This window comes from Etheostoma spectabile, unplaced genomic scaffold (genome assembly GCF_008692095.1).
Source record: "Etheostoma spectabile isolate EspeVRDwgs_2016 unplaced genomic scaffold, UIUC_Espe_1.0 scaffold00006692, whole genome shotgun sequence".
Lineage (NCBI taxonomy): Eukaryota > Metazoa > Chordata > Actinopteri > Perciformes > Percidae > Etheostoma > Etheostoma spectabile.
In genome coordinates, this window is record NW_022603411.1 from 10,843 (window position 1) to 32,168 (window position 21,326).

At 44.3% G+C, this 21,326-nt stretch overlaps 1 protein-coding gene across 2 annotated transcripts in view; it reads right to left on the reverse strand.

The window, feature by feature from the left end:
* Window positions 1-242: 242 nt before the first annotated feature.
* scn4ab (sodium channel, voltage-gated, type IV, alpha, b) overlaps window positions 243-21,326 on the reverse strand; it is a 60,614-nt gene continuing 39,530 nt past the window's right edge. Inside the window, exons 17-31 of one of the 2 annotated variants that reach the window (XM_032508240.1) lie at window positions 20,073-20,271; window positions 19,301-19,521; window positions 18,729-18,834; window positions 17,768-17,922; window positions 16,859-17,032; window positions 13,309-13,431; window positions 11,825-12,109; window positions 11,357-11,410; window positions 10,944-11,081; window positions 7,652-7,756; window positions 7,125-7,395; window positions 3,875-4,496; window positions 2,616-2,760; window positions 1,360-1,437; window positions 243-910 (exon numbers count right to left, since the gene is read on the reverse strand). In XM_032508240.1, coding sequence (XP_032364131.1) covers window positions 587-910; window positions 1,360-1,437; window positions 2,616-2,760; window positions 3,875-4,496; window positions 7,125-7,395; window positions 7,652-7,756; window positions 10,944-11,081; window positions 11,357-11,410; window positions 11,825-12,109; window positions 13,309-13,431; window positions 16,859-17,032; window positions 17,768-17,922; window positions 18,729-18,834; window positions 19,301-19,521; window positions 20,073-20,271 — 3,000 coding nt within the window. In that variant the 3' untranslated portion in view covers window positions 243-586. The remainder of the gene's footprint in view (window positions 911-1,359; window positions 1,438-2,615; window positions 2,761-3,874; window positions 4,497-7,124; window positions 7,396-7,651; window positions 7,757-10,943; window positions 11,082-11,356; window positions 11,411-11,824; window positions 12,110-13,308; window positions 13,432-16,858; window positions 17,033-17,767; window positions 17,923-18,728; window positions 18,835-19,300; window positions 19,522-20,072; window positions 20,272-21,326) is intronic. The other variant, XM_032508239.1, reaches the window with a different exon arrangement.

Consider the following 21,326-nt stretch of genomic DNA (forward strand, 5'->3'; position numbering starts at 1 on the left):
CTACAATAAATATCTGTAATTTAAACAGAAGGTAGTTTCAGTGTTTTTACTGTGTTTTCACGATTGTTTTTTTAATGTTTCTTTACATTCAATTTAAGGTTTAACTGTAAAAAATCCTCAAGCCTCAATTTTACACTCAGTAAATTATGTTTATTTTATTTAATAACATGTGTAAATACAAACATTTATTTAATGTAACATTTAAGCCCATTAAGCAATAGAATTATCATTTCTAACAACTATATTGTCTTATTATATAAATTTATTATATCAATGTCTTATTATATAAATTTACAGACTACAACCTTTATTTAATGTTTTTTTTAAATGAAAGTATTTTTTCTGTATTTTTATGGCATTCACTCTTAATGTAGAAGAACTGAAAGAGTGTATGAATCAGTAAGTGTTAACTAACATGGACGAGTCCTCTGTCCTCAGCGTGGACAGAACGCAGCAGTGAGCATGTCCATGTCCAGTGAGGGACACAGCTGCAGAGGACTGGAGTCGTCTCTGCTGCGGTCCGTCTCTCCGTCCGTCTGAATTGGGATCGTGCTCCGACACCGGAGGAAAACAGGAGGACATGTCTTCAGACGACTGACTCCCTCAGGCTCTCATCTGGGAAACCGTTGGTGGCGTTGAGAGGAGGAACAGCGTGGAGGACAAACTCTCTCTGAAGCTCCACTGGGCCGGGCCCCGGCTCCTCTCCGTACAGCCGGCTGATTCGCTGGCAGAGCAGCCCTTGGGTCTCGGGCGGCGCCTCTCCGTGGCCGTCCGTCTTTGCTCGGTATTTGTAGGACGCCAGTTTGAGCGTCCGCTGCAGCAGGTGTTTCCTGTACGCTCTCTGGATCACTGACGCCGCCACATCTTCCTGTTTCCTCCGCAAAGTGCTGCTGATTGGTTCATAGGACACCTGCAGGGAACAACAGTCACCTGCAGATCAGTAGACTTCCAAACATGGACAGTAGCAGAGCGTTTGTAACAAAGTGGCCCTTAAACCTAAGTAGTGCACCCTACAAATGTATGATAAAACATCTAAACATTGTTTTGGAGGCTAAAAGGAGCCTCACAAGGTTGAGGAAACAGTTGAACAACTTTCTATCTGAAAAAGATAAGTTCTTTTTTTACAAAAGTAGCTTGACAGGGTTTGAAATATTTGCAATACTTTCATAATTTCCTGGAAAAGGAATACATCCAAAGTAATGGATGAACTGATCTGATAGTTTATCTGTTATCTATAGGCCTATAGATGCAAAGGTTTCTGTATTTTTGCTGTGTATTCATTTCTTCCTCTTCCTATCTTCTATAGGTTGTATTTTTCTTTTATTCTTTATGTTGTTTTATGATGTAACAAAGCGAAACCTTGGATGGGTTGTTGGCCATGAACTTCTCCTCCATGCTTGCTTTAAGAGCATCCATTCCTCCGGCATCACCTAACACCTGCACAGAAAGATGTAATTCAGGGTCACATAAAACGGAACCCAACAGCTGCACACAGAAAGATGTAATACTTTTTCTTTTATCTGCTGGCACGGGTCACTTTCCATTAAACAGGGAAACCGCATTCAAGGTATTGTGAAGGTGTGCAGCAAAATTGTTGGCACACCCTTAAATGACCTACACGACCTGTATAAGGCCAGATCACTGAAGAAGGCGAGAGCCATCCTGGCTGATCCTAGTCATCCTTTGTGGGATGAATTTATGCTGCTGCCATCCGGGCGCAGGTATAGTCTGCCACGATGCAGAACAAACAGACTAAAAAGGTCATTCATCCCGGCGGTTATTACCATTGTTAATAATACTCTGTAAATTCAATTTAAATTATGCTGTACTGTGGTTGTGTTTATTGTTGTGGTTTGATAAGATATTGTTACTGCTGGCTGTAATTCAAATTGCCCCTTGGGGATAATAAAGTTACCTTGAACTTGAATACAGAACAGGAAACCTAACACCTGCACAGAAAGATGTAATACAGAACATAAAAGTCTACGTCCTTGACAATCCACTTCTGGGATTGCTCCGATGCCAGATGCATGTATGTCTGTTTCCTCCTGGTAGATTTCTGAGGACTATGGTTACCTGGTCCTCAGATCTCTGCTTAGTATATCCAGACCGCTAGCTAGACTATCTGTCCAATCTGAGGACTATGGTTACCTGGTCCTCAGATCTCTGCAGGGTAAATCCAGACAGCTAGCTAGACTATCTGTCCAATCCGAGTTTTCTCTCTCACAGCTATTTTAAAGTGGCTGCGTGCTGAGATTAGTTCCACCCATGATGATTGTGATTGGTTTAAAGAAATGTGATGAACTAGAGCACATTGTTCTCCCTTCCAGGAATGCTGTGTAGATTACTTGCTCTGCAGCATGTGGATGGTCTGGCAAAGCGAGACTACGTAAAACTTAACCCAAGACCTGCACACGTATATCATAGAATCATAGATCATAGATCATAAATCATAGATCACAGATCATAGAATCATATAATATAGAAGAATTTCTTACAAAGCAATGAATTACAACACAAAATAACCTAACATGATATGACAATATTTTACTTTATAACAACAACGTATGTATATATATGTATGGCAATATTAATCTGAGTTCAAATTGAGTTACCTGGGCAGTGAGAGCTAGCAGGATGTCCAGACAGTGGATTTTGTCTCCAGGAACCAGCGGTAGATCCATGTGGATCAGTTTGACTGTATTTGGTTTGGGAATCCTCAGAGGATCCTTCAGGGTGTCGCAGAAATCTGACAGTTTACTGTGGAATACAGGACATTGACAAAGGGTCAGGGTCAGGCCCTCCTCTGCTGTCTGTGTCCCGTAGGGTCAGGGTCAGGGTCAGGCCCTCCTCTGCTGTCTGTGTCCCGTAGGGTCAGGGTCAGGGTCAGGCCCTCCTCTGCTGTCTGTGTCCAGTAGGGTCAGGGTCAGGCCCTCCTCTGCTGTCTGTGTCCCGTAGTGTCAGGGTCAGGCCCTCCTCTGCTGTCTGTGTCCCGTAGGGTCAGGGTCAGGCCCTCCTCTGCTGTCTGTGTCCAGTAGGGTCAGGGTCAGGCCCTCCTCTGCTGTCTGTGTCCAGTAGGGTCAGGGTCAGGCCCTCCTCTGCTGTCTGTGTCCAGTAGGGTCAGGGTCAGGGTCAGGCCCTCCTCTGCTGTCTGTGTCCAGTAGGGTCAGGGTCAGGTCCTCCTCTGCTGTCTGTGTCCAGTAGGGTCAGGGTCAGGCCCTCCTCTGCTGTCTGTGTCCAGTAGGGTCAGGGTCAGGCCCTCCTCTGCTGTCTGTGTCCAGTAGGGTCAGGGTCAGGGTCAGGCCCTCCTCTGCTGTCTGTGTCCAGTAGGGTCAGGGTCAGGTCCTCCTCTGCTGTCTGTGTCCAGTAGGGTCAGTGTCAGGGTCAGGCCCTCCTCTGCTGTCTGTGTCCAGTAGGGTCAGGGTCAGGGTCAGGCCCTCCTCTGCTGTCTGTGTCCAGTAGGGTCAGGGTCAGGTCCTCCTCTGCTGTCTGTGTCCAGTAGGGTCAGTGTCAGGGTCAGGCCCTCCTCTGCTGTCTGTGTCCAGTAGGGTCAGGGTCAGGCCCTCCTCTGCTGTCTGTGTCCAGTAGGGTCAGGGTCAGGCCCTCCTCTGCTGTCTGTGTCCAGTAGGGTCAGGGTCAGGCCCTTCTCTGCTTTAAAAAAAACTAAATCATTGTTTTCATATCGGGACCTTTTAAAACCTTTTTTATTTTATTCGGTTAAATGTATGTTGATTTTTAACATGTATTGTCTTATTGTTGTAATTTTTAGTGTTGCTTAATCTTATTTTATTGTTTGTTTTAATTTGGACTGCATGTCTTCCTGAAAGGTCTGAAAATACCGTAATCCCTTGTGTGTAATGCGTCTGGGAACCACCTGTACTGGATGAACTGGGAAGCATCCGGGTCAAACTTCTCCCAAGTTTCATAAAACATCTCGAAGTCGTCCTCGCACAGCGGGTCGCCGCTCTCCTCCGTCGCTACGTTGAAGTTCTCCAGGATGATGGCGATGTACATGTTGACCACCACGAGGAAGGACATGATGATATAGGTGGTGAAGAAGACGATGCCGATCCCCGGGCTGCCACAGTCGCCCCGCACCGCGGAACCCGGGTTCTCCAGGTCGGGGTCGCAGTCCGGCGGCGTGTTCATGATGGGGCTCAGCAGCCCGTCCCAGCCGGCCGACGTGGTGATCATGAACAGACAGATCATGCTGTTCCCAAACGTCTCGAAGTTGAACATGTCGTCGATCATCGCCTCCTTACGCACGTAGGCGAAGTTGGACATGCCGAAGATGGAGAAGATAAACATGATGAGGAAGAGTAGCAGGCCGATGTTGAAGAGCGCAGGAAGTGACATCATCAGGGCGAACAGCAGTGTCCGGATCCCCTTGGCTCCACGAATGAGACGAAGGACCCGGCCGATACGAGCCAATCGGATCACACGGAAGAGCGTGGGCGAGACAAAATACTTCTCTATGATGTCAGCGAGGAGCAGGCCTGAAGGAAGGAAGGAGGAAGAAAGGAAAGAAGGAAGGGAAGGAGGGAGGAAAGAAAAGAAGGGAGGGAGCAAGGGAGGGAGTGAGGGAGGATTAAACAGAAGAAACTCAGATATATCTGGTGCTGGGACGATGTGCGTTGTCCAGATTTAAATCGAACCCAATAGGATTTGTTTTGTGACTTTCATTTATTGCGATTTTACAATAATAGTAATTCATAATTTATACGTTTTAGGGCTGTCACTGTTTTTATGGCGAGAGTAACATTCTGTTTGGCCTAGCAAACGTTGTAGTTTATACACATGCTGTTGCAACAACTGGTTAGAAAAACTACAACACCCAGCGGTCTCTGTGATGGCGTTCTGACCTCTGTCCCTGTCCTCTGTCTCTGTGATGGCGTTCTAACCTCCGACCCTGTCCTCTGTTTCTGTGATGGCGTTTTAACCTCCGTCCCTGTGTCTAACCTACGTCCCCGTTCTCTGTCTCTGTGTCTAACCTCAATCCTCGTACTTTGTCTCTGTGTCTAACCTTGATCCCCGTCCTCTGTCTCTGTGTCTAACCTCGATCCCCGTCCTCTGTCTCTGTGTCAGCGTTCTAACCTCCATCCTCGTCCTCTGTCCCTGTGATGGTGTTCCAATCTCCCTCCCTGTCCTCTGTCCTCTGTCTCTTTGTCTAATCTCCCTCCCCGTCCTCTGTCTCTGTGATGCCGTTTTAACCTCCGTCCCTGTGTCTAACCTACGTCCCCGTACTTTGTCTCTGTGTCTAACCTCGATCCCCGTACTTTGTCTCTGTGTCTAACCTCGATCCCCGTACTTTGTCTTTGTGTCTAACCTCAATCCCCGTCCTCTGTCTCTGTGTCGGCGTTCTAACCTCCATCCTTGTCCTCTGTCCCTGTGAATGTGTTCCAATCTCCCTCCCCATCCTCTGTCCTCTGTCTCTTTGTCTAATCTCCCTCCCCGTCCTCTGTCTCTGTGATGGCGTTCTAACCTCCGTCCCCGTCCTCTGTCTCTGTGGTGGCGTTCTAACCTCCGTCCCCGTCCTCTGTCTCTGTGATGGCGTTCTAACCTCCGTCCCCGTCCTCTGTCTCTGTGATATATATTGACTATAGTCAAATACAAAAACTGACTAACTGCATCAAACAAATTAACGACTGGATGTGCCAGAACTTTCTGAAATTAAATGAAGGAAAAACTGAGGTAGTTGTTTTTGGAAAAAAAGAGGAACGATTAAAAGTCTGCGCTCAGCTTCAAACAACAATGTTAAAAACAACAATGTTAAAAACAACAATGTTAAAAACAACAGACAAAGCCAGAAATCTGGGTGTAGTCATGGACTCAGACCTGAACTTTAACAGCCACATTAAGACCATTACAAAGTCAGCCTACTATCACCTAAAGAACATATCAAGGGTTAAAGGACTTATGTGTCAACAGGACTTGGAAAAACTGGTCCATGCTTTCATCTTCAGTAGACCTGACTACTGTAACGGGGTCTTTACAGGTCTCCCTAAAAAATCAATCAGACAGCTACAGCTGATTCAGAACGCTGCTGCTCGAGTCCTCACTAAGACCAAGAGACTGGATCACATCACTCCAGTTCTGAAGTCTTTACACTGGCTTCCTGTGTCTCAAAGAATTGATTTCAAAGTACTCTTGCTAGTTTATAAATCCCTTAACGGTTTAGGTCCAAAATACATTTCTGATCTGCTACTACACTATGACCCCCCCAGACCTCTCAGGTCATCTGGGACAGGTCTACTTTCTGTCCCCAGAGTCAGAACTAAACAGGGTGAAGCAGCTTTCAGTTTCTATGCTCCTCATATCTGGAATAAACTCCCAGAAACCTGTAGATCCGCTGCTACTCTCAGTTCTTTAAATCAAGGCTGAAGACCTTTCTTTTTGATGCTGCCTTTCTTTAAATTAATGCTCATTTCTTTCTTATGCTGCACTGTAACTTTTATTCTTGTGTTTTATGTGTCCTAATGTTTCTATTTTGTTTTTAACTGTCTATTCATGTGTCTTATTGATTTTTAATGCTTATGACTTTTAACTGTTTGTACTTGTGTTTTATCTGTTTAACTGATTTTGTGTAAAGCACTTTGAATTGCCCTGTTGCTGAAATGTGCTATACAAATAAAGCTGCCTTGCCTTGCCTTGCCTTGATGGCGTTCTAACCTCCGTCCCGGTCTTCTGTCTCTGTGTTGGGACTCTAACCTGTGGCTTATTTCTGAAGACTTGAGGACTGAGGAAGTTTATATGACATATGCCTTTGGTGTGGGAGACCTGGGTTTGATTCCCACTGCAATCCATCAGCCAATGTGTCCAGGAGGGGTTAGTTAGGGTTGGGTTTGGGTTTGACGAGCCGGTAACTGACCTACGATGGACAGGATGGGTTAAGTAACTGACCTACGATGGACAGGATGGGTTAGGTAACTGACCTACGATGGACAGGATGGGTTAGGTAACTGACCTACGATGGACAGGATGGGTTAGGTAACTGACCTACGATGGACAGGATGGGTTAGGTAACTGACCTACGATGGACAGGATGGGTTAGGTAACTGACCTACGATGGACAGGATGGGTTAGGTAACTGACCTATGATGGACAGGATGGGTTAGGTAACTGACCTACGATGGACAGGATGACGACCACGAAGTCGAAGATGTTCCAGCCCACGGAGAAGTAGTGTTGACGGAGCGCCGTCATCTTCAGCGTGCACTCTCCGGTGAAGATGACGATGAAGACCAGGTTGATCCAGTACAGGATCAGGACCTTTTCCTCACTCTGCTCGTCCGTCTCCACCATCATCGTCACCATGTTGAGACAGATCAACACCATGATGAAGATATCAAACACCTGCGTGGTCACCAGGTCAAACACCAGGGCCTGGAACTTATTCTGCAGAAGAAGAAGAAACACATGATGTTCATATCCTCCATGCCTGGAACTTATTCTGCAGAAGAAGAAGAAACACATGATTTTTAAATCATTCGAGGGTTAGGGTTAGATGATTTTTAGAGTAACTTTAAATAGAGTTGATCTTTAATTAGAGTTGATCTTTAATTAGAGGGATTATGTTTAGTTAGAGATGATCTTTAGTTAGAGAGATGACCTTGACCAGAGATGACCTTAATTAGAGATGACCTTGACTAACCTCAGGTCGTGGAACAGGTTTCTGAGGTTTCTTGGAGCCAAGCTTCTTCATGGCGTTGTAATATTTCTTCTGCTCTTCTGTCATGAAGATATCTTTTCCTCCCAAGTAAAGACACAACAGATAACAGTTATTTAACAGATTCTGGATGACGGACTGTTACGGGACTTTTACCGTCACCAGCCCGGTGCTCGGGGGGTACTGTCAGGCACCCCCCGCTCTGATTCTGTTTTCTGTCTGTATGTCTGTTTTTCTCTGTCTGTTACATCACGGTTCCTGTTGCCATGCAACCTGGGGAGGCGTGGCCTCCTTCATTCATCCCCACTACCACCTGTTCCTGCTCAGCCTGATCACCAGCACCCACCTGTGTCTCATCATCATCACCACCAGCTCTTATACCGGGACCTGACATCCAGTCCCTGTCGGATCGGTAGTCTTCCCAGTATGTGTTTGGCGCCTCATCTGACTTTTGCTAGTTGTCTTTTGCTTCGTGTCTGTAGTCGTGTCGGTAACGTCTGTCTCTCTGTCTACACCTCGTAATAATTCTCCTACGGACCATCATCACTCTACACCTCCGGATTCATCTTCACTCCCCTGCCGCCACGGCATTTCCCCCGCTACACCTTGTTTGGTCATCTGGTTCACGGACTTTATCAATAAACTCTCGTTTGTTTTCACTTCTTATCTGGGTTTGGGCGGTTTCTGCCAGCCGGGTCTGACACAGATAATTAACAGACAACAGCTAATTAACAGACAACAGCTAATTAACAGACAACAGCTAATTAACAGACAACAGCTAATTAACAGACAACAGTTAATTAACAGACAACAGCTAATTAACAGACAACAGCTAATTAACAGACAACAGCTAATTAACAGACAACAGTTAATTAACAGACAACAGCTAATTAACAGACAACAGCTTATTGACAGACAACAGCTAATTAACAGACAACAGCTAATTAACAGACAACAGTTAATTAACAGACAACAGCTAATTAACAGTTAATTAACAGACAACAGATAATAATAAAAAACACTAACCCTAGGTTAGAGACTAGCCCTAACCCGGACTCAACACTAACCCTAGGTTAGAGACTAGCCCTAACCCGGACTCAACACTAACCCTAGGTTAGAGACTAACCCTAACCCTGACTAAACACTAACCCTAGGTTAGAGGCTAACCCTAACCCTGACTAAACACTAACCCTAGGTTAGAGACTAGCCCTAACCCTGACTAAACACTAACCCTAGGTAAGAGACTAACCCTAACCCTGACTAAACACTAACCCTAGGTTAGAGACTAACCCTAACCCTGACTAAACACTAACCCTAGGTTAGAGACTAACCCTAACCCTGACTAAACACTAACCCTAGGTTAGAGACTAGCCCTAACCCTGACTCCGTCCCCCCCAAAGCTAGCTGATGTTCCCCGTCTCAGCTAAACCACAGAATTCAACGTCCCCCCCCCGCCTGAAACTAGCTGATGTTCATCGTCTCAGCTGAACCACAGAATCCACCCCCCCTCCCTATGGTCAAACTGGGGTAACTCTCCTACGTGCAGCTAACAAGCGACCCCATTGGATGAAGCTATCCAATTACATTTTTCATGTATCTGCCTCTATTCTCTTAAAGGAACAGGACCTTAACCATGTTTTTCTATTTTCTCTAAATGCACACGATATATAAGTAGTCTATTTCCTAAAATACATCATTTGCTTGGAAAAGCAAATGATGTATTTTTGTAAATTTGTAAATTTGTATTTTGTAAGCTGAGCACACACACACACACACACACACACACACACACACACACACACACACACAGGGGCGGCTGTGGCTCAGTGGTAGAGCGGTTGCCTGCCAATCGGAAGGTTGGTGGTTCGATCCCCGCCCCTGCAGTCATTGTCGAAGTGTCCTTGGGCAAGGCACTGAACCCTGAGTTGCCCCCGGTGCTGTGCATCGGAGTGTGAATGTGTATGAATGTTTATCTGATGAGCAGGTGGCACCTTGTACGGCAGCCCCGGCCACAGTGTATGAATGTGTGTGATGGTGAATGTTTCCTGTAGATGTAAAAGCGCTTTGAGCAGTTGTTAAGACTGGAAAAGCGCTATATAAATACAGCACATTTACGTTTCCATTTACACACACACACAGACTCTACAGGCCTGTCCCTCACAGTCAGACTCTACAGGCCTGTCCCTCACAGTCAGACTCTACAGGCCTGTCCCTCACAGTCAGACTCTACAGGCCTGTCCCTCACAGTCAGACTCTACAGGCCTGTCTCTCACAGTCAGACACTACAGGCCCGTCCCTCAGAGTCAGACACTACAGGCCTGTCCCTCAGAGTCAGACTCTACAGGCCTGTCCCTCAGAGTCAGACACTACAGGCCCGTCCCTCACAGTCAGACTCTACAGGCCTGTCCCTCACAGTCAGACTCTACAGGCCTGTCCCTCACAGTCAGACACTACAGGCCTGTCCCTCACAGCTAATCACTACAGGCCCGTCCCTCACAGTCAGACTCTACAGGCCTGTCCCTCACAGTCAGACTCTACAGGCCTGTTCCTCACAGCTAATCACTACAGGCCTGTTCCTCACAGCTAATCACTACAGGCCTGTCCCTCACAGTCAGACACTACAGGCCTGTCCCTCACAGCTAATCACTACAGGCCTGTCCCTCACAGTCAGACTCTACAGGCCTGTCCCTCACAGTCAGATACTACATGCCTGTCCCTCACAGCTAATCACTACAGGCCTGTCCCTCACAGTCAGACTCTACAGGCCTGTCCCTCACAGTCAGATACTACATGCCTGTCCCTCACAGCTAATCACTACAGGCCTGTCCCTCACAGTCAGACTCTACAGGCCTGTCCCTCCCAGGCTCAAAATGCGTGACCCGAGCTATTAAAATGACACATTTCCGTGTGTATATGATGTGCTGCAGCCGTTGCCTAGATACCTTCAGGTCCTATCATGCCAGTGACGTCATCGATATATATTCTCAGCGTTCTAATACTAACAAAAGCAATTTTCTGTTGCCTAAAAAAGGTTATATTGATTTTTTAAATTAAAATCTTTTGTGTAATTTATTTTTTATTATCATAACCAACAAGTTCTTTAACGTTTATTTTTTCAGTTCATCTTTAAAGCCGCTGGATGGAAACATTCACCGACTCACCGTGATTCACATGAATGTTTAAGATGGAACCTTTCACCGACGTTATTCATAGGAACTTTTTTACAACTTTAGATGGAAACATATCTACTGACACACAGAAACAAGCAGAAACTTATCTTTGATTTCTGCTGGTTGAAGTTGTCGATGATGACTCCGATGAAGAGGTTAAGAGTGAAGAAGGAGCCGAAGATGATGAAGATGACAAAGTAAATGTACATGTAGAGATTGTCCTCATACATTGGCTGGGACTCCACCTATAAAATCATGAGGTAAAGGTTTGAATCTGCTTCACTGTGTTGGTTATTATAGTGAATAAAACTACAATAAGCACTAAAAATGTTTTTTAGTCAACTGAAACTATATCTGCACGTTTAAAACTAATACAAATGAAAAGAACCATTTAAGTTCATATCTAAAAGCCAAACCCTGAATATCCAAAAACTGAAACTAAACTAATACTAAAAGTACTTAAATTAGAAGTAATCATGGCCTTGGTAGTACACAGTAAAGGGTTAGTCAGTGCACTGACGTCTCTGGAGTCCACCGCTGCGTACATGATGTCCATCCAGCCTTTAAACGTGGCCTGTAACAGAGGAGCATCCGTTTTAACAGAAAGTCCAGTCGTGTGCATCCAGGGAAACAGACCAACTCCACAAGTATGAAGGTCAAACATGTCTATTTAAGCTTTATTTCAGCAGCAATATTACAATTCAGGATCTTTTTGATGCGGGTCCTTTCCAAGAAAGCAAAACAGCAACTGACATCCCAGACTGAAGGATGAGTGTTCAGCAACTAAATAAAAAATAAATTAATAAATTAAAAAAATCAAACTTAAAATCAAACTTATAATCTCAGGTCAAACATCCCATAGGAAGGTTTCAATTTAGATTCACAGGATATCTTGTCGGATGGTTTCACCGAATCTCAGGGAAGCAACCCCCCCCCCCCCAAACCCTCCTAGGATATGGTGGTTTGTCCCCCCCCCCCCCAGACTCACCACCTGCAGCAGCGCCAGGTAGCCCATCCCCACGTTGTCGTAGTTGACCTTGACGTTCCTCCAGCGGACCCCCCCGACATTCCCCTGGACCAGGGCCAGACACTCGGTCCGGTTGTTGACGATCTCAGGGGGGAACGGCTCTTCCGACGTCTCGTTGAAGCAGTGATAAAACTTCCCGGCGAACAGATTGACACCCATGATGCTGAAGATCAGCCAGAAGATCAGACACACCAGCAGCACGTTGAAGATGGATGGGATGGCCCCCACCAGCGCATTCACCACCACCTGCAGACACACAGGTAGAGGGGAAGACAGGGAAAGACAGACAAGTAGACAGGGGAGAGATAGATACAGGGGAAGACAGGGAGAGACAGAGATGAAATAAGGGAGGAGAGAAGGGAGGAGAGAAGGAAGGTTAGTGTTAATTAAAGGTGCGAGCAGTGAAGGTCCTACTAAAATTGAAGGAATAATTAAAGGTGCAAGCAGTGATGGTCCTACTGAAACTGAAGGAATAATTAAAGGTACGAGCAGTGAAGGTCCTACAGAAACTGAAGGAATAATTAAAGGTGCAAGCAGTGATGGTCCTACTGAAACTGAAGGAATAATTAAAGGTACGAGCAGTTAAGGTCCTACTGAAACTGAAGGAATAATTAAAGGTACGAGCAGTGATGGTCCTACTGAAACTGAAGGAATAATTAAAGGTGCGAGCAGTGATGGTCCTACTGAAACTGAAGGAATAATTAAAGGTGCGAGCAGTGATGGCCCTACTGAAACTGAAGGAATAATTAAAGGTGCGAGTAGTTAAGGTCCTACTGAAACTGAAGGAATTGAAGGTGCGATCAGTTAAGGTCCTACTGAAACTGAAGGAATAATTAAAGGTGCGAGCAGTGATGGCCCTACTGAAACTGAAGGAATAATTAAAGGTGCGAGCAGTGATGGTCCTACTGAAACTGAAGGAATAATTAAAGGTGCGAGTAGTTAAGGTCCTACTGAAACTGAAGGAATTGAAGGTGCGATCAGTTAAGGTCCTACTGAAACTGAAGGAATAATTAAAGGTGCGAGCAGTGATGGCCCTACTGAAACTGAAGGAATAATTAAAGGTGCGAGCAGTGATGGTCCTACTGAAACTGAAGGAATAATTAAAGGTACGAGCAGTGATGGTCCTACTGAAACTGAAGGAATAATTAAAGGTGCGAGCAGTGATGGTCCTACTGAAACTGAAGGAATAATTAAAGGTGCGAGCAGTGATGGTCCTACTGAAACTGAAGGAATAATTAAAGGTGCGAGCAGTGATGGTCCTACTGAAACTGAAGGAATAATTAAAGGTGCAAGCAGTGATGGTCCTACTGAAACTGAAGGAATAATTAAAGGTGCAAGCCGCGATGAACGGGCCGTCGCCTCCTTGCAGGTCGGGGGTACTGGCAGGCGCCAGTCTTTGCGGCATTGCAAAGTCTGTCTGTCAGTGTTTAAAGTGTGTGTCTCACCCTCATTCCCTCAAAGCGAGACAGGGCCCTCAGGGGCCTCAGAGCTCTCAGTGTCCTCAGAGACTTGATGGCTCCCAGCTCAGAGTACCCCAGGATGTTTGCTGTCAGTGACACCAGAGACACCTGAAAGGACAGGAGATTAACTGGCGTTATTCTGAGCCATGATGAACTCTTCTCACTAAATGTCTTTGGATCCTGTCAAAAATAAGTTTTTATACACAAATCTTATATTGTTTTATAGCTTAATTTAGTGGACAAGCCACCCATATCGTCGGGCAGACATTGAAACAATCAGGCTGTAAAGTTCTTACGTCTACGATGATTGACTGTAATAACCAGGTGGTAAAGTTCTTACGTCTACGATGATTGACTGTAATAACCAGGTGGTAAAGTTCTTACGTCTACGATGATTGACTGTAATAACCAGGTGGTAAAGTTCTTACGTCTATGATGATCAGAGATGGGAAGTAACGGAGTACAAATACTTCGTTACTGTACTCAAGTAGATTTTTCTGATATTTTTACTTTACTTTACTACTTATTTTTGTGGCGACTTTTTACTTCTACTCCTTACATTTTAACACAAATATCGGTACTTTCTACTCCTTACATTTTACAAAATTGGCTCGTTACTTTAGTTTTGTACAAGTGGTCGTCTTATCGGAGAATAGCGCGGACACGCGCCACACACCGCGAGCGGGTGCGCGCGCCACACGGAGAAAAAAGTGAGAGAAAAGAAAAAGAGACAAGCTGTCCGGAGGATAACCAGCTGAGATTGTGCGTGTGAGTCTTTGAGAACTGTAAGTCGTCTAACTCATGTTGTCAGTTCACTTAAGCCTGTTACTGGTCTATAGTTCTTCACATTTAAAGTAAGTTAGCTAGTGGTTCTGGTGTGTTCTTCACCTGTTAGCTAGTGGTTCTGGTGTGCTCTTCACCTGTTAGCTAGTGGTTCTGGTGTGCTCTTCACCTGTTAGCTAGTGGTTCTGGTGTGCTCTTCACCTGTTAGCTAGTGGTTCTGGTGTGGTCTTCACATGTTAGCTGGGTTACACGTTGGTCTTCATGAAGCATCAACACTTTCACCAGCTCTATTCGCATGAGTTTTTTTTTTTTTTTTTTTACCAAACTTCAGATTCTGTAATTCAATTGACAAGTGGATGGAACCTTAGCTAGAGAGAAGTTGTCTCCGTCTGTTTTAACAGATACACCTGGGGCCAAGTTGGACACCAGAATCAGCTTTAATCCAGTCCTAATCTAGTCCTCAACTTTCACATCATTTCACTGGAGTTTTTGTTATTATTGTTTATGTCATCAATACCATATTCAATCTAAACCGATGGGAATATATCTACTGTACGTTGCATTTGACGCACGACTAAGACAACTCAACAGATTCAGCATTCATTCACAGTAAATCATTGAGGCTTGATGGCGCTAACGTTAGCACATAGTAGTATGGATGGCGCTAACGTTAGCACATGGTAGTATGGATGGCGCTAACGTTAGCACATGGTAGTATGGATGGCGCTAACGTTAGCACATAGTAGTATGGATGGCAACATGATTGAAAATGAAGAAAAAAGGGCAGACAAGCAGCAAGACATTCCCATCATCCTCGACCTTATCTGAAAGAGATGTAAACAGTAGGCATCAAGAAAGACTCCTGGCCAATGTGCTGGGGAACTTCTTCATTAATGTCAGTTTGTTTATTCATATTTAATCCTTTATTTTCTTTCCAGAAGCCATATTTGAGCACACGCACATACATGTAGATTAATTTACATGTTAGGGGGAGATTAAAAATAGAAACTGGATCTGTGAGTTCTTACAGATAACAACTGAATTCATATCTTGCTAATGAGTCAGAATCTTATTAACCTGGAGTCCCAGTGTCTGTCATAATAATAATCATATATGTTATGTTTTAGGCCTATTGGCAGACATCCATTTAAAATGTAGCCGTTGCCATATAAAGACGTGTCCTCCATGTCCACTGAAGTTCCTCAGCGTCTCTCTAGTAACATTTGTGTGCTCCAGGTAGCTTTGCAAAAAATATTGTTGTCATTCTAAGGCTACTTTTACTTTTATACTTTAAGTAAATTTCCAAGCCTGTACTTTTTTACTTTTACTTGAGTAAAGAAGTTTAATCAGTACTTTGACTTTTACCAGAGTATTTTTTAACACAAGTATCTGTACTTCTACTTAAGTACGGAAAGTGAGTACTTTTCCCATCTCTGATGATGATTGAATATAATAACCAGGTGGTAAAGTTCTTACGTCTATGATGATTGACTGTAATAACCAGGTGGTAAAGTTCTTACGTCTATGATGATTGAATATAATAACCAGGTGGTAAAGTTCTTACGTCTATGATGATTGAATATAATAACCAGGTGGTAAAGTTCTTACGTCTATGATGATTGAATATAATAACCAGGTGGTAAAGTTCTTACGTCTATGATGATTGAATATAATAACCAGGTGGTAAAGTTCTTACGTCTATGATGATTGACTGTAATAACCAGGTGGTAAAGTTCTTACGTCTACGATGATTGACTGTAATAACCAGGTGGTAAAGTTCTTACGTCTACGATGATTGACTGTAATAACCAGGTGGTAAAGTTCTTACGTCTACGATGATTGACTGTAATAACTAGGTGGTAAAGTTCTTACGTCTACGATGATTGACTGTAATAACCAGGTGGTAAAGTTCTTACGTCTATGATGATTGAATATAATAACCAGGTGGTAAAGTTCTTACGTCTATGATGATTGAATATAATAACCAGGTGGTAAAGTTCTTACGTCTATGATGATTGACTGTAATAACCAGGTGGTAAAGTTCTTACGTCTATGATGATTGAATATAATAACCAGGTGGTAAAGTTCTTACGTCTATGATGATTGAATATAATAACCAGGTGGTAAAGTTCTTACGTCTATGATGATTGAATATAATAACCAGGTGGTAAAGTTCTTACGTCTATGATGATTGAATATAATAACCAGGTGGTAAAGTTCTTACGTCTATGATGATTGACTGTAATAACCAGGTGGTAAAGTTCTTACGTCTACGATGATTGACTGTAATAACCAGGTGGTAAAGTTCTTACGTCTACGAGGATTGACTGTAATAACCAGGTGGTAAAGTTCTTACGTCTATGATGATTGACTGTAATAACCAGGTGGTAAAGTTCTTACGTCTACGATGATTGACTGTAATAACCAGGTGGTAAAGTTCTTACGTCTATGATGATTGACTGTAATAACCAGGTGGTAAAGTTCTTACGTCTATGATGATTGAATATAATAACCAGGTGGTAAAGTTCTTACGTCTACGATGATTGACTGTAATAACCAGGTGGTAAAGTTCTTACGTCTATGATGATTGACTGTAATAACCAGGTGGTAAAGTTCTTACGTCTATGATGATTGACTGTAATAACCAGGTGGTAAAGTTCTTACGTCTATGATGATTGACTGTAATAACCAGGTGGTAAAGTTCTTACGTCTATGATGATTGACTGTAATAACCAGGTGGTAAAGTTCTTACATCTACGATGAGGAAGTCGAGCCAGCACCAGGCGTTGGTGAAGTACGTCTTGAACCCGTAGGCGACCCACTTCAGAACCATCTCCACCACAAACACGTAGGTGAACACCTGGTCTGCGTACTCCAGAACTGTCTTTATGACACGGCGCTGCTCCAGGTAGATGTCTTCAAACGCCTGGGGGAGGGGGGGGGGGACGTTAGGACTAATAAATGTTGGATCATCCCAGCTGCTTAACATCTTGCTGTGGTGTTAGTTATGAGAATGTCAGCCATGTTTGTAGTCTACTTACAGCCATGTTAGTAGCCCTGCTGTTGGCCATGTGGTCTCCACACGTTAGTATTCACACTGCACAGATTCCTGAGAACCAATCAGATCTGAGCTGCTCAGTCATGTGATCACATCAAACAAACCAACAGCATCTGAAAGACTGAGCAGCCGTCAGACAGCATGCAGCAGAGCAAATGAAATGGAACCACACTGAACTCAAAGGTATGGTCAGGTATTGATCAGTCATCTGTAATAATCTGCAGTTGATCAGTAATCTGCAGTTGATCAGTAATCTGCAGTTGATCAATAATCTGCAGTTGATCAGTCATCTGTAATAATCTGCAGTTGTTACTTTATATATATTATTATTACAGGGAATGTGACTTCACCTTTGTGGTTCTACCCACTGCTGATCATAAAGGCAGCACTGTGTTCTTCATGCAGTGATTAATATGTTGTACATGGACTTTTCTGTCCAAAGTCACTTGATGTAATCATGACTGTTCAGGGATTGCGGACCCTTTAAATGAGCTTGGACCCATGGGGGCTTTATTGCTGGACAACGCCTTTTCCTGTTGGAGAGTTTTTCCTAAAGACAAATAAACGACGTGAGGAATTGACTCTTAACATATTAATATTTACCAGAGCTCCACTGCTCAACAGGATCATAAAAATGATGAAGCTCTCAAAGTAGTTGTGTTCCACAACGCAGAAGCAGGTTCTCCTGATGTTAGACCAGACCTTCCCTCTGCCCTGGGACGTGTCTACGTCCAGGAACGGACAGCGGCGGTACCACTCTGAAATAAAAACAGAACAAAGGTTTGATTTCAAACTGACAGATTGAAGAATTTCATGAATCTCGCCTCAAAGGAAATGCGTCGGTCTCATCAGATTTTATCTTGAGGATTTTCTTCTTCTGTGATAAACACTGATGGAAACCATATCTGCTGAATACATGATGAGTTGATTAAGTTTTAGGTCATTTTATGGTTGCAACCCGCCACAAAACGCAGGAGAAGAAGAAGTTGTCTCACGCATGGGGGGGGGAGCGGGGGGCAACAAAGACAGATGGACGTGGATGGACGAGGAGACGAGAGACTTTCTGAATTTAATTCATCAGGAACTCGTGAAGGAAATGGCCGGCAAAGGTTAGGACAAGCCGTGGGAGGTCCTGCGGAGTCAATGGAAGACGCTTAGACAGAGAGACATGTCTCAAAACAGAGTCTCGCAGCGGTGCCGGGGGGGCAATAAAAGACAAGCTGCATCTGCATTGTCATAGCGATTTGTTGATAGCATCGTTGTTTTCTTATTATAGCTCGATATGTCGCTATCACCTGTGATGTCATCACCACAGGTTCTTATTGGCTGTAAAGCCGTTGGATGGTGATGTCATCACCACAGGTTCTTATTGGCTGTAAAGCCGTTGGATGGAAACACACTTTCACCAGATTTATTACCAGGAGGTTTTACCAACTCCAGATCATTCATTTGACAATTGGATGGAAACTTAGCTTGTGTGTGTCTGTGTTTGTCTGTGTATGCATGTGTGTGTTGTGTACCTTTGCGTGTGTGTATCTGTGCCTGGGTGTGTGTCTGTTTGTACCGTCACTATAGCAGTCCACAGGTGTGTTTGGATCATCTTCATCGTCTTCGTCCTCCTGGATGTCTGGAACTCTCTGGACAGTGCTGCAGACCGACGAGCCGTCACCCTGAACACACAAACAGTTCACACCCAGTTCAACCCTAACCCCTCAACCCCCCTAACCCTAATCACATTTAACCCTACACCCCCAACCCTAACCCATTTACCCTCACCCCTCTGAACATTGGACCTCCTTTTAAGCAGCTGTTATAGAACCGAACCAGGTTTTTTAAGGAGGATTTTAAGTGTTTTATTCACACCGGTGGTCTCGTTGTGCCCGTGCCCCTCGCAGCGCCCATCCAGGGTGCTGCGTTTTTACCCTAACGTAAACCCCCCAACCCTAACACCTGAACGTCTCACTGGCACATTTTAAACTTCCATCTGTGATCGTGTGTGAGTCTGACGGTCTGGTTATGTTTCTCTCTGCCACCCTCGGCTCAGTCTTCATCTTAAATAATAATAATAATAATAGTAGTAATAATAATAATAATAATAATAATAATAGACTTCAGTTTTATTAGAAGTCTTTTTACTTTAGAGAGTTTTTCTTCATTGTCTTCGTCCACTTCATCCTCTTCTTCTTCTTCATCGATGTCCGGCGTCTCAAAGTCCGACTCGGCCTCGGCGATGGGGACCCTCAGGCAGCCAAGTTTGAGGCTGTTGCCATGGTTACAGTCGAGGGTCTTCACCTCTGACCCAGAGGTCAAAACCAAACAATCCTTCGTCGTCCCGTCGACTTCTCCCCCGCGGACCGCTGATGACCACAAACGTAAGGTACATAAGGTAGTAATACTTCTTTAGATAGAAACATAAGGTAGTAATCCTTCTTTAGATAGAAACATAAGGTAGTAATACTTCTTTAGATAGAAACATAAGGTAGTAATCCTTCTTTAGATAGAAACATAAGGTAGTAATCCTTCTTTAGATAGAAACATAAGATAGTGATACTTCTTTAGATAGAAACATAAGGTAGTAATCCTTCTTTAGATAGAAACATAAGGTAGTGATACTTCTTTAGATAGAAACATAAGGTAGTAATACTTCTTTAGATAGAAACATAAGATAGTGATACTTCTTTAGATAGAAACATAAGGTAGTAATACTTCTTTAGATAGAAACATAAGGTAGTAATCCTTCTTTAGATAGAAACTTAAGGTAGTAATCCTTCTTTAGATAGAAACATAAGGTAGTAATCCTTTAAGATAGAAACATAAGGAAGTAATACTCCTTTAGATAGATACATAAAAACATGGTCCATATCTAGATGAATTAATAAATGTATAGAGGCTGTAGTTCCAGGTCTACCGGTGTGTTCTGGGTCCAGGTCCTTATTCTTCCCCCTTAACGTCGAGACTTGTTGGAGGATCTGGGACTTGGTCCAAGCCACGGCTATGTTGATCCGGTTTATGGCAATCTGCAAGTTGTTTTCTCCTTCTTCTTCTGGAGCCGCAAGATTATCTCCACTAAACGAGCTCAGCAACAAAGCCAGGAACAGATTCAAGACCTGAAACAAGACCAGGAACAGATTCAAGACTTGAAACATGAACAGGAAAACCTTCAAGACCTGAAACATGACCAGGAACAGATCCAAGACCTGAAACAAGACCAGGAACAGATTCAAGACCTGAAACAGGACCAGGAAAACATTCAAGACCTGAAACATGACCAAGAACAGATTCAAGACCTGAAACAAGACCAGGAACAGATTCAAGCCCTGATACAAGAACAAGAAAACATTCAAGACCTAAAACAAGACCAGGAACACATCCAAGGCCTGAAATAAGACCAAGAACACATCCAAAAGTGACAAAAATCTTGGACCACAGACATGGATCTGTGTGGACTTTGTTAATCCAGCTGGACTCTGGAGGATTGCGGACAGACTGAACCCGGCTCAAATCCTTGGTTCGTATGGGTTTGGGTTAGTATATGTGGGCCAACAGAGACTCCCCACCATGTTCCTGGGGGGTCGGGATTACATATGTGTGCCTACAGAGACTCCCCACCATGTTCCTGGGGGGTCGGGTTTTTATATGTGTGCCTACAGAGACTCCCCACCATGTTCCTTGGGGGTTGTGTTGGCATATGTGTGCCTACAGAGACTCCCCACCATGTTCCTGGGGGGTCGGGTTTGTATATGTGTGCCTACAGAAGACTTGCCACCATGTTCCTGGGGGGCCGGGTTAGTATCTATGTTCCTGCGGGGACTTACCACCATGTTCTGGGAGGGGGCGAGTTAATATCTGTGTTCCTGGGAGTCGCTGGGGGGTGGGTTAGTATCCATTCTCTGGGGGGGGGGGTTAGTATCTGTGCTCCTGGGGGGACTCACCACCATGTTTCTGGGGGGCGGGTTAGTATCCATGTTCCGGGGGGGAGGGTTAGTATCTGTGCTCCTGGGGGGACTCACCATCATATTCCAGGGGGGGAGGGTTGGTATCTGTGCTCCTGGGGGGACTCACCATTATGTTCCGGGGGGGAGGGTTAGTATCTGTGCTCCTGGGGGGACTCACCATTATGTTCCAGGGGGGGAGGGTTAGTATCTGTGCTCCTGGGGGACTC